This window comes from Bidens hawaiensis, unplaced genomic scaffold (assembly GCF_021521415.1).
Source record: "Bidens hawaiensis isolate Kalapana, Puna unplaced genomic scaffold, B.hawaiensis_p1.1 tig00028074_1, whole genome shotgun sequence".
NCBI classification, from domain to species: domain Eukaryota; kingdom Viridiplantae; phylum Streptophyta; class Magnoliopsida; order Asterales; family Asteraceae; genus Bidens; species Bidens hawaiensis.
In genome coordinates this window covers 169,803-183,424 of record NW_027494569.1, presented here as the reverse complement: position 1 = coordinate 183,424, position 13,622 = coordinate 169,803, and the positions used below count along the sequence as shown (strand labels likewise).

At 36.3% G+C, this 13,622-nt stretch overlaps 2 protein-coding genes across 2 annotated transcripts; one reads left to right on the top strand and one right to left on the bottom strand.

The window, feature by feature from the left end:
- Positions 1–3,822: 3,822 nt before the first annotated feature.
- Positions 3,823–5,343, top strand: LOC143576350 (uncharacterized). The gene is made up of 4 exons (XM_077060457.1): positions 3,823–4,077; positions 4,168–4,234; positions 4,989–5,090; positions 5,169–5,343. Exons 1-4 carry the CDS (start codon positions 3,916–3,918, stop codon positions 5,237–5,239), a joined length of 402 nt encoding a protein of 133 aa, XP_076916572.1. The 5' UTR covers positions 3,823–3,915; the 3' UTR covers positions 5,240–5,343.
- Positions 5,344–6,313: 970 nt separating this feature from the next.
- Positions 6,314–8,815, bottom strand: LOC143576349 (uncharacterized). The gene is made up of 7 exons (XM_077060456.1): positions 8,608–8,815; positions 8,425–8,533; positions 7,435–7,670; positions 7,276–7,365; positions 7,060–7,199; positions 6,777–6,984; positions 6,314–6,619 (listed from the first exon to the last, which is right to left on the bottom strand). Exons 1-7 carry the CDS (start codon positions 8,806–8,808, stop codon positions 6,467–6,469), a joined length of 1,137 nt encoding a protein of 378 aa, XP_076916571.1. The 5' UTR covers positions 8,809–8,815; the 3' UTR covers positions 6,314–6,466.
- Positions 8,816–13,622: the final 4,807 nt, after the last annotated feature.

Sequence of the window (13,622 nt, the reverse complement as noted above, 5' to 3'; positions counted from 1 at the left end):
ATTAAAAACTTTACGCGGAATATAAAACTTTCATAAAACATTACATATCAATTCATAATCATGTCTTAAAACATTCCACTTGTCTTTCAAAATCAAAACATAACTTATAAAAACATATCAGATCTTCAGATGCCAGGCTTTAGTCTTCTGCCATGTGTCATCCACTCAAGCCAGCTGTCTCATCCTACTCACCTGCGTGCATACTAAAAGTCAGCTACGCTGAGTGAGTTCTAGTTAATCATACAATACCATACAATACCTTATTACATACATACGTACTTAACCTCATAACTTTCTTTCATACACACATAAGTACTCATACCTTCATTCTTACTTACATACTTTCTTTCTTACTTACATACTTTCTTTACATTCATAATCATACGTTTTAAAGAGCCTTTCGCCCTATAACCTCACAGATATTATAAGGGTTTGGTCCCTAACATTACAGATATTATAAGGGTCTGGTCCCTAACATCACATATATTATGAGGGTCTGGTCCCTATCCTCACAGATATTGTAAGGGTCTGGTCCCTAACATCACAGATATTATAAGGGTCTGGTCCCTAACATCACATATATTATAAGGGTCTGGTCCCTTGTTTTCGAATATTAGTAGGGTTCGATTCCCTCTTCGTTACCATACAACCATACATCATACCTCGAGTATTATTATGGCTCGGTACCCTTTTCGTAACCATACAACCATACAACCGTCCTTTCCTTCTTTTATTAACTTTATTACGTTCATACACATAAACATACATATCATACTTACCATATTTATAACGTTACAACCTGACAGTACGTGCAATATCCGAAGATCGTTCACGTACCATCAAGCAATCATTCATACATATCACATATATCACATATGGCATACACTTATCACTTAGGATAAATGTATTAACAACACATCAAGTATGCACACAGCCCCGAAAACATAACAAGGAATGGGGCTAGAAACTCACCTGGATCCTGTTACGCTCGCCGTTGATCGTAATTCCTTTCTTTAACTGGGCTCGGCTAACTGTATAATATTTACACATATCAATTAACTACTACTACTCGTTTTGTATTTCTGTCTATATATGACCCACAACGAACGGGGGTCCGGGGGCAGCGCCCCTGGCAGCGGGGTTCTAGGGGCGGCAGCCCCTAGCGGGGTCCAAGGGGCAGAGCCCCTGGCTGGGGTTAAGCTGCAGGTCAGCTTGGAAAAATTTTATTTTCGATAACTGCCTTAACACATTTTCCATTAGGTTTTTAATTTATTTTCTAAACGAACTTCACTTCAGGCGAAGTTAAACCTCGGGCGAACTTGGCTTCAGGGGAAGTTAAACCTTAGGCGAACTTGGCTTCAGGCGAAGTTAATCCTTAGGCGAACTTGGCTTCAGGCGAAGTTAAACCTTAGGCGAACTTGGCTTCAGGCGAAGTTAAACCTTAGGCGAACTTGGCTTCAGGCGAAGTTAATCCTTAGGCGAACTTGGCTTCAGGCGAAGTTAAACCTTAGGCGAACTTGGCTTCAGGCGAAGTTAAACCTTAGGCGAACTTGGCTTCAGGCGAAGTTAAACCTTAGGCGAACTTGGCTTCAGGCGAAGTTAAACCTTAGGCGAACTTGGCCGTAGGCGAAGTTATCCTTAGGCGAAGTTACGCTTGAAGGCGAAGTTACGCTTGAAGGCGAAGTTCATCAGGCGAACTTAATCTTGCAGGCGAAGTTATCGCGCTGCAGATCTGTTTGCCCATAAATCCTTCGTTTCTTAGCCAAATAACTCGATTTTGGTACCCACGGAATCGTATGATCGGCGCCTACAAATCCCAACCATCAAATCGGCCTAAAATCGACGTTTTAGGGGTCCGATTTGGGCAGTTTGGGTTTCGGGTCCGGTTAACCCATCCAATCCTAACCATTTTCAGTAATATTAGCTTTGGTGGATTTGTTCTTACCTTACCAACTCAGATCTATCAACAAAATCTCGGGTCTCGGCTTCGAATCTTGATCGGTTAGAATGTGTGTGTTTTGAGTGTGTGAAGAAAGAAGGTGGAAATGAAAGATTGGGTTTGGGATGGGATATTTATATCCCTCTAAGCCCACGGACCCGAGGCCCATTCTCATTTAACCCATCTTACGCAATCTAAGCCCAACTCCCTCCTTACTCGACATTAAACAATTAACAACGTGAAATCACTAAACATCACTTTCTTTATTTATAAATAAAATTTTAGGATGTTACAACATCTTTTTAGACTGGTTAACTCACACACCTGTAAATCTACTCTGAAATCTATATATTTGTCCACGAGACTAAAACCCTCAACCAGTTGAAGAGGAATATCTTGATATCAGTATCTACAAGCCCTTTGGTTGGTGGTGTTACAGTCTAAAGCAAATTTTCATAAAAAGTTTAAGCTTAGGAAATTAGATAAAAGTCTATGTAGGTTCAAGGCATATCTAAAGCAAATTTACATGATAATTTTGTCTCCATTCTTTGAATATTTCTTGGTTTCTTTTTCTGTTTTGTTTTGTTAAATTGTTAGAAATTATTTTCTGGGTTTATTTCACATATTGTAACAAACCTATTCGATACCCATCGAATTTGCGCCGATTCGTTGCCGCAACGTTGGTGTTTTAGCGACCAAATAAACGGCGTTTTAAATATGCTATATTTCGTATCGAAAGCTATAGGAGTGCCGCTATTATATCAAATTCATGTAGGTTATCTGACTCAACACGTGGTTTTTTAAATATGTTAGTTTGATGTATTAGGGTGTTGAGGAATTAACCCGGTATCGACCGAATTTTCGTTGGCTCGCTGTTGCAACGCGCATACACGACAATTGCATTCGCTACATATAGCAGTTAAACAACACTAGCTCAGTCGGGTTAGTCACCTAGTTATTAATAAGAAATATAAGAGTAAAATGTCATTTTCGTTCTTGTGGTTTGACAAATGCGAATTTAATCCAAAAACTTTATTTTTTGCATATGGACTCTCCACGTTTCTCAGTTCTTGCAAATTACATCCAAATCACTAACCCTGTTAAATTTAATCGTTAAGTCAGGGGTAGACATGTATTTTCACTCTTTCTTTATTATAATACTTATTTCAGTGAACTGCGGTTTTCATCCCTATGGTTTGTCCAAATATACAGTTTTAGTATAGTAGTTTCAAATTTGCAATTTTCTTCAATATGGTTTCATTTCACTTGCAATTAAACCTGAATTCTCTAATCTTGTTAAGTCAGAACGTTAAACCCATCAGTGTGCCCTTCACGTGAGGGGCAGTTTTGTTCCTTCTTGATTCCTTTTCCGCCAAATACACCCCAACCCCTCACATGAGGGGGCTTGCGAATTAGGACTGAGGTTTATTTTGGGAGAAAAACAACAAAACTGTTCGTCACTGAGAGGCACGTAAATGGGTTAACGACCAGACTTAACGAGATTAAAAAAATCGGTTTTAATTGCAAGTGGAATGAAACTACAAGGACGAAAATTGCAAACTTGAAACTATTGGACTAAAACCGTAGATTTGGACAAACCACAAGGACGAAAACCGCAGTTAACTGAAATAAGTATTAAAATAAAGAAATAGTGAAAAAACATGTCTACCCCTGACTTAACGATTCTATTTATTGGGGTTAGTGGTTTGAATATAATTGACAAGAAATGAGAAACTATATGCAAAAAATAATCTTTTTCTACTAAATTCATATTATTTGTCAAACCACAATAAAGAAAATATCACTTTACTCGAAATATAATTTAGATGAACATCTTGAATGGTACATTGAAAGAAGAAAGGTGTTAAATAAGTAATACATGAGGGGGAAATTGTGTAACTTATTCCATCGACAATACAAATAAGGAACCATGGACGCCCAATTGAAACCCTAGTCACCGAGAAGCAGATATCGGGATGGCCGTCTTCAACGTGGTACAGAAGCGGCGGAGAGCCGCCATCGCCGACCGCAAGCGAGCGGCGCACGGTGACCCTCTTACCGGAAAGCTGAAACATAAGCCCCAAAACACCACTATTTCCGGCAAGCGTAAGCGTAAGCCCATGAAGAAATGGCGCCGGGTATATTTCTTTCATTCACTATTTATGTATTATTAATTCATTATTACCATGTTTAAATTAGCTTGTTGAACTGAATAATCTACTGAACAGGACCAGAAGGAATCTATGGAAAAGGGGCTTATAACCATGGAAGATATCGAGATGGCTGTTGCTGATGGTATCAATCAATCTCTCACTTTTTATATATCATTGATTTTAAATATGTTCATTGCAGACACATATTTGGTTCATGAACACAAGCTTCTAGTAGTAGTAGTAGAAAACAGACCAGGCAATTTAATCCCAGAATCAACTTAAGTAGGCCTGTATATGAACCGAACATTTGATGAAACTTTTGTTAGGATATTCGTTTATTTAACAAATGAACAAAAAATTGCTCATTTAGTTAAATGAACAAACATGAACACATGTCCAGTTTGCGCATTTCAATTTGTTTATGTTCATTTGTTTTTCATTACTTTATGTATTAAGTATGCTTGTTAATATATTTATTCAAATTTTTTCGCCCATGCCCATTACAGCTTAATTTAGTTTAAGTTAGTTACATTCGTTCATCTATTTTAAGTTATGTTTGTTCATGAACCTTTCGTTTATACACGTTTTCTTAAGGAACGGACACGAACAAAAACCACGCTCAGTTAATTGTTCATATCCAATCGTTTGTTTAGTTAAAGCTAAACGAAAGAACACGAACATGTTTAATTTATGTTCGTTCGGTTCATTTACAAGCTTAAACTTTCGTGACCTATTTGGAGCACTTCTTTTAGCCATGAAAGTTTTCATTATAGATTTACTAGAACAAGTTGTGACCTAGTGGATCTGGTTCACCCACCAAATTGACTCATGGGCATTTCGTCGGAATACATCCTGTCTTTTCACCGGTCGGTTTTAACATGAACCTGTATTTACAGGATCAGGTACATCATCTCAAGAAGCCAGTAAATCTCCGGTAAAATTCCACATGAAAAAGAGTTTGAAGATAGCGAGGCGATCAAACAAAAAGGACAAAAAGGGTAGGTAGTTGTTTCTGTTAACGAAATTTCTTTGTTTGTTTGTATTACAAATTGAATTTATTATCTGATGATTTGTAGGAAAGAAAAAAGGACAATCAGCCACAGCGGCTTCGTCAGATGGAGTGATTACAAGTTCTTACTATTCATGATTCGCTGTTGCTTTTTTGAATCTGGTTAATGTTCTTTAGATGTAGGTACCTTTTAGTGCTTTTTGTCTATCAAAGATGAAAGGATATGCTGAAACTATTCAAAATATAATTATGTTTCAAAAACATTTTATTTGGGCTATAAATTTAAATTGAACATTTGGAGGTCTCTAATATAGTTAATTGATTAATTAATTGAGTTCAATACATTTACCATGCTTGGTTGAGAAACAATGTATAAGAAATGGTGGAGGTATACACTTGCTCTACAACCACTTTGCCATATGTTGGCCTCCTCACCACTGCAGCCGCTCTTTTTAGGCAAAAAAACATTGAACCTGATGTGAATACTTGGAACATGTAATATGTTGTGTGATTCCTGATTCGGTTATTTGACGCCCATGTACCCGGTTGCGGAACCATATACCTAGAATACCGAGCGACCAGGCATGACTTGTTTGTCTGACGATATGTATTTTATTTATTAATAATTATGGTAATAATTTATTTGAAATTAATAACTTTTATATGCTTTAAAATTAATTTTTTTATAAATAGCATAAATATATATTATTTAGTTACTTTTGTCATAAGTTTATTGGTAACAAATACTATTATTTCAGTATATAGTTAACATTAATTAAAAGTAATATAAATAACTGACTCATGATCTAGCTTAGGCTTGATAAATGGCAAGTACAAATCATTTATTAACCAAGTTTATTTTTAAGACTTGAGCTAGTTTAAGACTTGGGCCTGAATTTTGAAGTACAAGTCCAGCTTGAGTCGAGCTTTTAATGACCAATGAGCCGATCTCAAGTAGCTCGACTATATTTTAAAGTGTTTTGAAAGAAAAACTCTATGCAACTGTAAGACGTGTTAATGACCTTATCAATGGCTTATCATCCCCAAACAGACAGAAAGCATTGGCTGTGGCTTAGATTTTCTTTTCTTCTTTTAATATCATTGATCACTCACTCACTCCGCTAAAATTGAGATTTACCAAAATTTCCAACAAACGACCAAAAGCGTAGCAAATGAGTGAACATTGAAGACTAAAGATACAATTTACAAAACTCGAGATTGTGCATCTTAAGGAACTGCAGTTAGTCAGATTTAACAGAAAATAAGGTCACGGTAATATCTAGAACTAATCGGGAAAGAAGGTTTCAATCTGTTTCTATGAAGTAACATAAAACACAAAGTAACAGTACCTAGTAAGTATTTTATCTATCTTCTGAATAAGCCTGAATTTTGAAGTGTCCTGCAGTAATCAGAAATAGTTGATGAACCCTTGACAAGTTCCCATATTTTCCCTGAATTTTTCAGCCAGTCTCTCTCCGATACCGTTCTAGAAAAAGATGGACTACTCATCGATAAAACCTGAAACAATGCAATCAAAATCATATCCAACAACATCCTTTTCAAATTCCACCAAAATCTTAATAATCATTTTACTCAAAAATCAGATTATTATTGAGATAATGACATAGTTTATTTAATCATATCTGACGCGTACCAAAAGTTTACTGGACTTTACCTGATCCCGTAGCGTCCATAAGGAAGAATAGTAACTCTCGTATTGATACTCTGAGTTAGATTTACACGGGATAAAATATAAGTCTAGTGGTGTAGGATCAGAACCACCATCCACACTTGGTTTGTTGAACGAAGTGGAAGAAAAATACTGATTAAGTGCTTTCTTTACTTGCACATGATAACCTGGAGCACTGTCTCGTTCATGAAGCCTGCAAACAATAAGATATCACATCATTATTCATTAATTAATTCGCATGGTCTACTGCCTGTGTAGAATAGCATACTTTGTGTGAACAAAAACCGGGGAAGCCATGTATTCTTCTCCAGCCTCTTGAATTTTATCTTTAATCTCCTTATCAGAGCTTTGTGGATGTGAAAGGGACAAAGATGATGGATTGGGCAGATTGTGTTTTAATAAATCAACCTGAAACAAACATTATTATCAAAACTGACATAGATAACAAACATCAAAGTACTCATAAATTAGAAATCAATCATACCGTTGCCATTAGACGCCACATGTTGTTATCATGAACACCTTCAGATACCACCAATACCATGTGACAAATGGAGGTTAAGAGAATACCTAGCTATAATGAGTCTATTAGAAACAAATTAAGACTAATTAAAGGAAAAAAAGTGTAACAATGGCAACACACCTGGATACTCATGAGTTCATGTGCCAACTCAGCAGGTAAAGATTCACCACCGAAAACTGATATTGTGGATGAACCATCGGATCGAATCATATCAGCCAAAACTGAAGGACTAAAGACAGGCTGTGTATCAAGAAGAATGATTCTCTCAGAAGTAATTCTTGGTTCGATGCCAACTGTACAATGCTTTGCGAGTGATTTCGTTTCTGCTGATTCTATTGCAAACGGAGGCAACATCCCTACCAAATAGCCAATTTTTTATTTAAATAATATATATTACTAGTTGATTACGCCTTAAAAAAATTTTAATAAATCGGAGCCGGGTCTCTATCTTTTGGGCTAGAGGAAAGGCTTAGCTTCGCCGCACCCTCCCCATACCCTACCACATGGTTGGGATTTTACAGGATACGTTTGTTTGTTTGTTTGTTTGTTTGTTGTTTGTTGTTTGTTGTTTGTTTGTTTGTTTGTTTGTTTGTTGTTTGTTTATAATATTATTAGGGCTCATTATTATCATATTATATAGGTAAATGATCCAATACAAAGACTCGTTAGTGTACAGAGTGTACAAAGATCTTATGCGCTGTACTTATGCATGAAGAGTTACACTTAAAAAAATAACTAATTACGCACAAAAAGTTACGCAACTTACAAACTAACCACGCAACCTATGTGGATAATTTCACAACCTATATTTAAACCTTTGTGCGCATAGTACGTTAAGCATCCTTTGTACAATAACCTGCCCCAATATCATAATTAATTAATTTTAGTATGTATATTGTACTACTGAATATAGCCCATCAATAATACGCGGTACCTTACGGGGCTTTCATTATTCTAAAAATTCAAGTTTATCGGATTACATCCTATAATAACTATACAACACCAGCATTGCAGCTGGATTGGTTCTCAACCTATGTTAAATTTTTTGATGCAGAAAACTAGTTTCAACTTAATAAAAAGTTGAAAATGAATAAGTTAAAAAATAATTACCAGAGGAAGTTGCATCAAAGCCGTAAATCTCATTCATGATGGTAGATTTTCCGACCCCCGGCGGACCAATGACTCCGACCACCGAAAAATCAGTATTATCCGTCAAAAACTGCAACCAACCAAAACCCATTAATTGATTAAAGGATATAAACAAATGGGGTAAATAAAATAAGAGAGAGTTACGGGAAGGAATCGATCGGTGTGGAAATCCCATGAGTCAGATAACAGATTCAGAAACGCAACGGACGGAAGCCGAGACCGGGTTGAGTCATCCGGACCACCGCCGCCACGGTTGTACTTGGCGGCGGTCACGAGGGCAGGCTTGGCTAATAGGATTTTAGGAGCGGCAGCTGACGAGGGGTTCGAACCACCGGTGCCCGCCATGGCTACTACTCAACTCTTTTTAACACAAATAAAGAGGGTAATTAAGGGGGGGGGGGGGGGGGGGTCATACAGTGAGATAAAAAATTAATGAAAAGTTATAAGGAGATAAAATAAGGAATCCCAAACACCGCCTAACGTCCTGTTCTTGAGATTTTTAAAAAAAGGAAAAGAAAATTAAGGATAGTTAAAAAATAAGTGTTCTGAGTTTTTTTATGATGGAAAGGAAAGGAGTAGAAGGAGTTATGAGAGATTAAATTAATGTTTTTTTTCAATAAGTTATCATTCCAAAAATGAGATGATTACTAAGGATAACTATTTTTTAACATAGTTATCCTTTCCTTTCCTCTAATTTCCTTCCAACTCAAAAACACACCTGATTAAAAAAAATTCCTTCATTTCCCTTCCCTTTCTTATCAAGTGTAATAATTCGTGTTTGGCGGTTCAATTTATTTTGGCAGTGACGTGTTGGATTATATGAGTGAGTATAAACGATCTCATTTTTACTAAGGTACCCATTTTCATGTCCAAGATGGTGTATGAGATCAAATCGGCATGTTTTCTTTGGGTCAAACAAAGGAGCCAAAGTATGTCTTGAGTGGGATAAGTGGTGTCGGTTAAATTTTGTGAATTTTCCTTTATAAGGCTATGTGTAGCGGAGGGGCTACAAAATGAGGCGTTTTGTGCCATGTGACGCCCAATCAGCAAAGGGATTGTTTTTATTTTAGGGGTGTAATGGTGTTGTAGCCTCATATATATACACACACACACCATTAAAATAATAATAGAAACAAAGCATGCATGGGCGACAAATATTCCTCACTCACCCCCTTTTCGCCCCTTTTGTCGCTCACGGGGGCAGTGTTCTAGCCCAATTTCGCCCCTTCCCGCCCTAAGTTTTCGCCCAACACACTTGGCCTTGAGTGGTTGGTTGTTTTAGTCTGTGTTTTTGCTTTTTCTTTATTATGGGCTACTTGCCTCTTGTAAATGGTTGTCTTTTAGTTTTTTTAATAGAGTTAGTCTTTCAAAAAAAAAATACTATATTGTTATAATGTTTGTAACTACTAAGGGTGAACGGGATGCAAGCCACACGAGAGGCGGGATTGGCATTCAACGTAGGCAAATGATTCGGAAGTGAGGGGAACTAGTTGACAATCGTGGTGAAAAACCGTGAAGGGTTTGACAAGGAGGAAGATCGAGAAGGTGGGAACATCATACCGTCTCAAATGACATTTTATTCCGTTCACCCTAAACAATACAGAATGATTCTTTTAACAGAGAGAGATAATATTATGAAGATACCTACTATTAAGTACAAAAATATTCCTAGATAAGATGTAATTATGTAAACTCACAACTCATATTCATCATTTGATAAAATCATGATTATATGGATTGTTAGAACATCCTTTTGCGATTCTTGTACTACTGGGGTAATGACTATTAGAATCTCTAATCTAAGCATGATTGCTAAGGGAATGTTTTCTCATAATTTTTTTTAAGAGCAAAAAAGTTTAATTTCATAAATAAGTGAGACTGTTAGATAGACAATTACAGACTAACGGCAGATAGACGGGCAACAAGCTGCGCCGCTACCCCCTTCTGAATAGCAAACCCTACCCTACTAAACACAATGTTCCCCTTAGCATGAGAAGCACTTCGTTGTGGTCTAGTTTTGACTTTGAGTGAAGCACTTCGTTGTGGTCTAGTTTCAATAGGCATGACAAGCTGCGCCGCTACCCCCTTCTCATAATTGTTTTGACTTTGAGTGAAGCACTTCGTTGTGGTCTAGTTTCAATAGGTATGAATTTTTTATCGGTAGAAAACATGAAGATAAGAGAATATGTTTTCTTAAAATTTATTTTAGTAACGGGCTAATCTTATTTCTTAAACTCTCTGGGCCCATGTTTTAAGATTAAACTTAATCCATTAAGCTTAGCCCATGAATTAGTTAGGTTTATTATAATTTTTATTAAGCAAAACCATTTGATTAATTTTATTTATAAAAAACAAACAAATATATTATTTTTCAGATTATTGATATTAAACATTATAATTTATATAATCTCAATTACATAAATAATAAAACCCGTTTATTTTTTAACAAATAAACGTTTATTCAAAATAATTGTTTATTATCGTTTATTACGAACAACTATTTATCATTATTTCTCTAAATAATAATTAAAAACATTCCAATATTATATCTCTAAATCATGATTCTCTCAAACAGTCAAACATCTAAACTTTTTAAACATTTTGATTAGTTTATACATTGCTCGTTGTTTAATTAATTAGGATCAACTCTATTAGCAACATTATCTTGTGTTGCCACTCGGACATACAAGATCCAACATCATATTTACATCAACAAAAGTTCACATGTCATGTATGCCGGTTACTTGCAAAATTTAAAATAAAAAATTGGTGTTCTCATATATGTGGTAATTGTCCGTTTGACATTTTTTTTCTTATTGATACAACTTGTTGTCCGTTTGCCTTCTATTTTTAACAGTTGTTTCTTATTTAAAAAAAGCTGTTATCGCAAATAATAATCTTGAAGTGTGTTTCCCATTACATACTCATTATCATCTAACCAACCATAGAAAGAATGTGGTAAACCAAATGAAACTAGACGAACACCTTTTTGGTGGTGGTGTGGGGACAATCTGCAACCTTTTATCTTTACCTGTCACTCAATTCTTGTTTGTTTGCATGCAATTGCGGTTAACCCAAAGCTTACAAAACAATCAAAAGGGTTTGGTGCACCCACTACCATTATCCACAGTTCCACACATAAGTCAACTCCATGTACTCAACTGGGACCAAATTGAAAACCTAGTCTCATCTTATAGAAAATGTTTATTAAAACCCGAAGGCTAAAATAGTCAAGTCAAAAAATCTTGTTTTGCTAATACATTATAAAAAGTACTCGGAACAGTTTTTGTTGTATTGCAAGGTAAGAGTATTCACGTCCAATCCACCATCTCTATCTCTAAAATTACACTAAAAACACTATATTTTATATTTCATGTTTAATTAAATAAAATTATTATACATTTATCATTACATGATCTCACTTTCACTCACAATTATTTTCAAAAAAAATTATATGGTGCTACAGGAACTTTTCAAATATACAAAAAAACTACTACATTTTCTCTCTTATTTACTCATAAAATCCTAAACCACACCTTATATTATAACAACTCTACTCACATTATTTTGATTTTTGATGAATTAAATGTGAATGCTCTAATGATATTATAAGCAAGCATTTAATAAGCGATCGCAAACATGCCTAATCACAAAAGCAAATACTATTTGTTGGGAATTTGAAGTAAAGATTGAGGGGTGAAAGGAATTAAATGTTAAATGAAAGAAGATGGCAAAGGGAAAAGCAAAAAATGAGTGAAAATTTTGAGGGAAGAAGATGTAAATTGTAAATCGTGGGGGACCATCCCTACTTTTTCATTTACTGAACCTAATAATAATTATTATTATTATTGACAAAAAGTTGTTGATGAGTCTTTATTCCCTCATGTGAAGTAAACAAGAACCAATGCATGTAATAATAGTATTGTGTCAAAGTCATACTACAACTTTTTGCATAAGATGGGTGAAGCTATGGAGAGAGAGAGGAGGCAGGTAAGGGATCAAGGTGATAGAGGAAGGTACGACCGGAATCAACAGCAACATGAATGGAAGTGGAAGACGCACAAGAGTAAACACACAAAGAAGGCAGAGGCTAAACTCAAAAAGGTCTGGAAACCAAAAATGCCCACCACTGGCATTTTTGAAGAAGGTTTGAGGTCAAAATTCTTAAAACCTTGCATCGGTTTACCTAGCAAGAAAGAAAGATAAGTTTTGAAATAACTTCGGATTTATTCGCTATTTTAACATATTGGACAAAGAAGTCTTCCTTAAATCCTTCGGTAACATTTATATTGGAGTCGTCTTCAAGCAGAGACTTCACTTCTTTATCATCCGACTCGCCAGCATCCTCTTGCTTGCCGGATACGACCTCCGGTGGTTCCCAGTCAACGCCCCGCATACCGAGGAAATCTCATTCTCAAGCCCTTCTCAAGAAAGGTCTTTTGCACTTTCAGCGGATACAGAAGTAAGCAGAGACTTGTCCGGGATTAATCTACAATCTTTCTGGGGTAATCACACTTTCAGTTCAGAGGTGGTGGAGGCCACAGGCAGGTCTGGTGGCATTCTTAGTATGTGGGATCCTAATGTGTTCTCGGTCGTAAATGTGGTAAAAAACAGAAATTTTCTTCTGCTATCCGGTTTTCAGAAAGGGCAACAACCGCTATTTCATATTCTTAATGTCTACGCCCCCAATGTATTAGAGCTAAAAAGAAGTTGTGGGAAGAAATTCGTTTGATTAAGGAGGCTAGTCCTGGGGTGTGGGTCTTATTTGGAGATTTCAAGGCGGTTAGATCACCGGAAGACCGAAAAAACTCGATATGTAACCCCAAAGAGGCCAAAGATTTTAATGATTTCATTTTTTCTGCCGGGCTAGCCGAATATGCTATGAAAGGCAGGTGGTATCCTTTTTGCAAATGAAAAGGATCGAAGGTCAAACTTAGCAAAATTGATCGTTTTTTGGTATGTCATAATTTTATTGAACTTTGGTCGGATGCATGTCTTACCGCCCTTCCTCGTTTCCTCTCGGATCACTCCCCAATGATTTTAGCTACAGACCCTGTCGACTTTGGGCCTATACCTTTTCGAGTCTTTAACTCGTGGCTTGATAGGCCCGACTTTGAAGAAACTGTTAAAAAAGCGGTGGAATCTTTTTCTTTCAATGG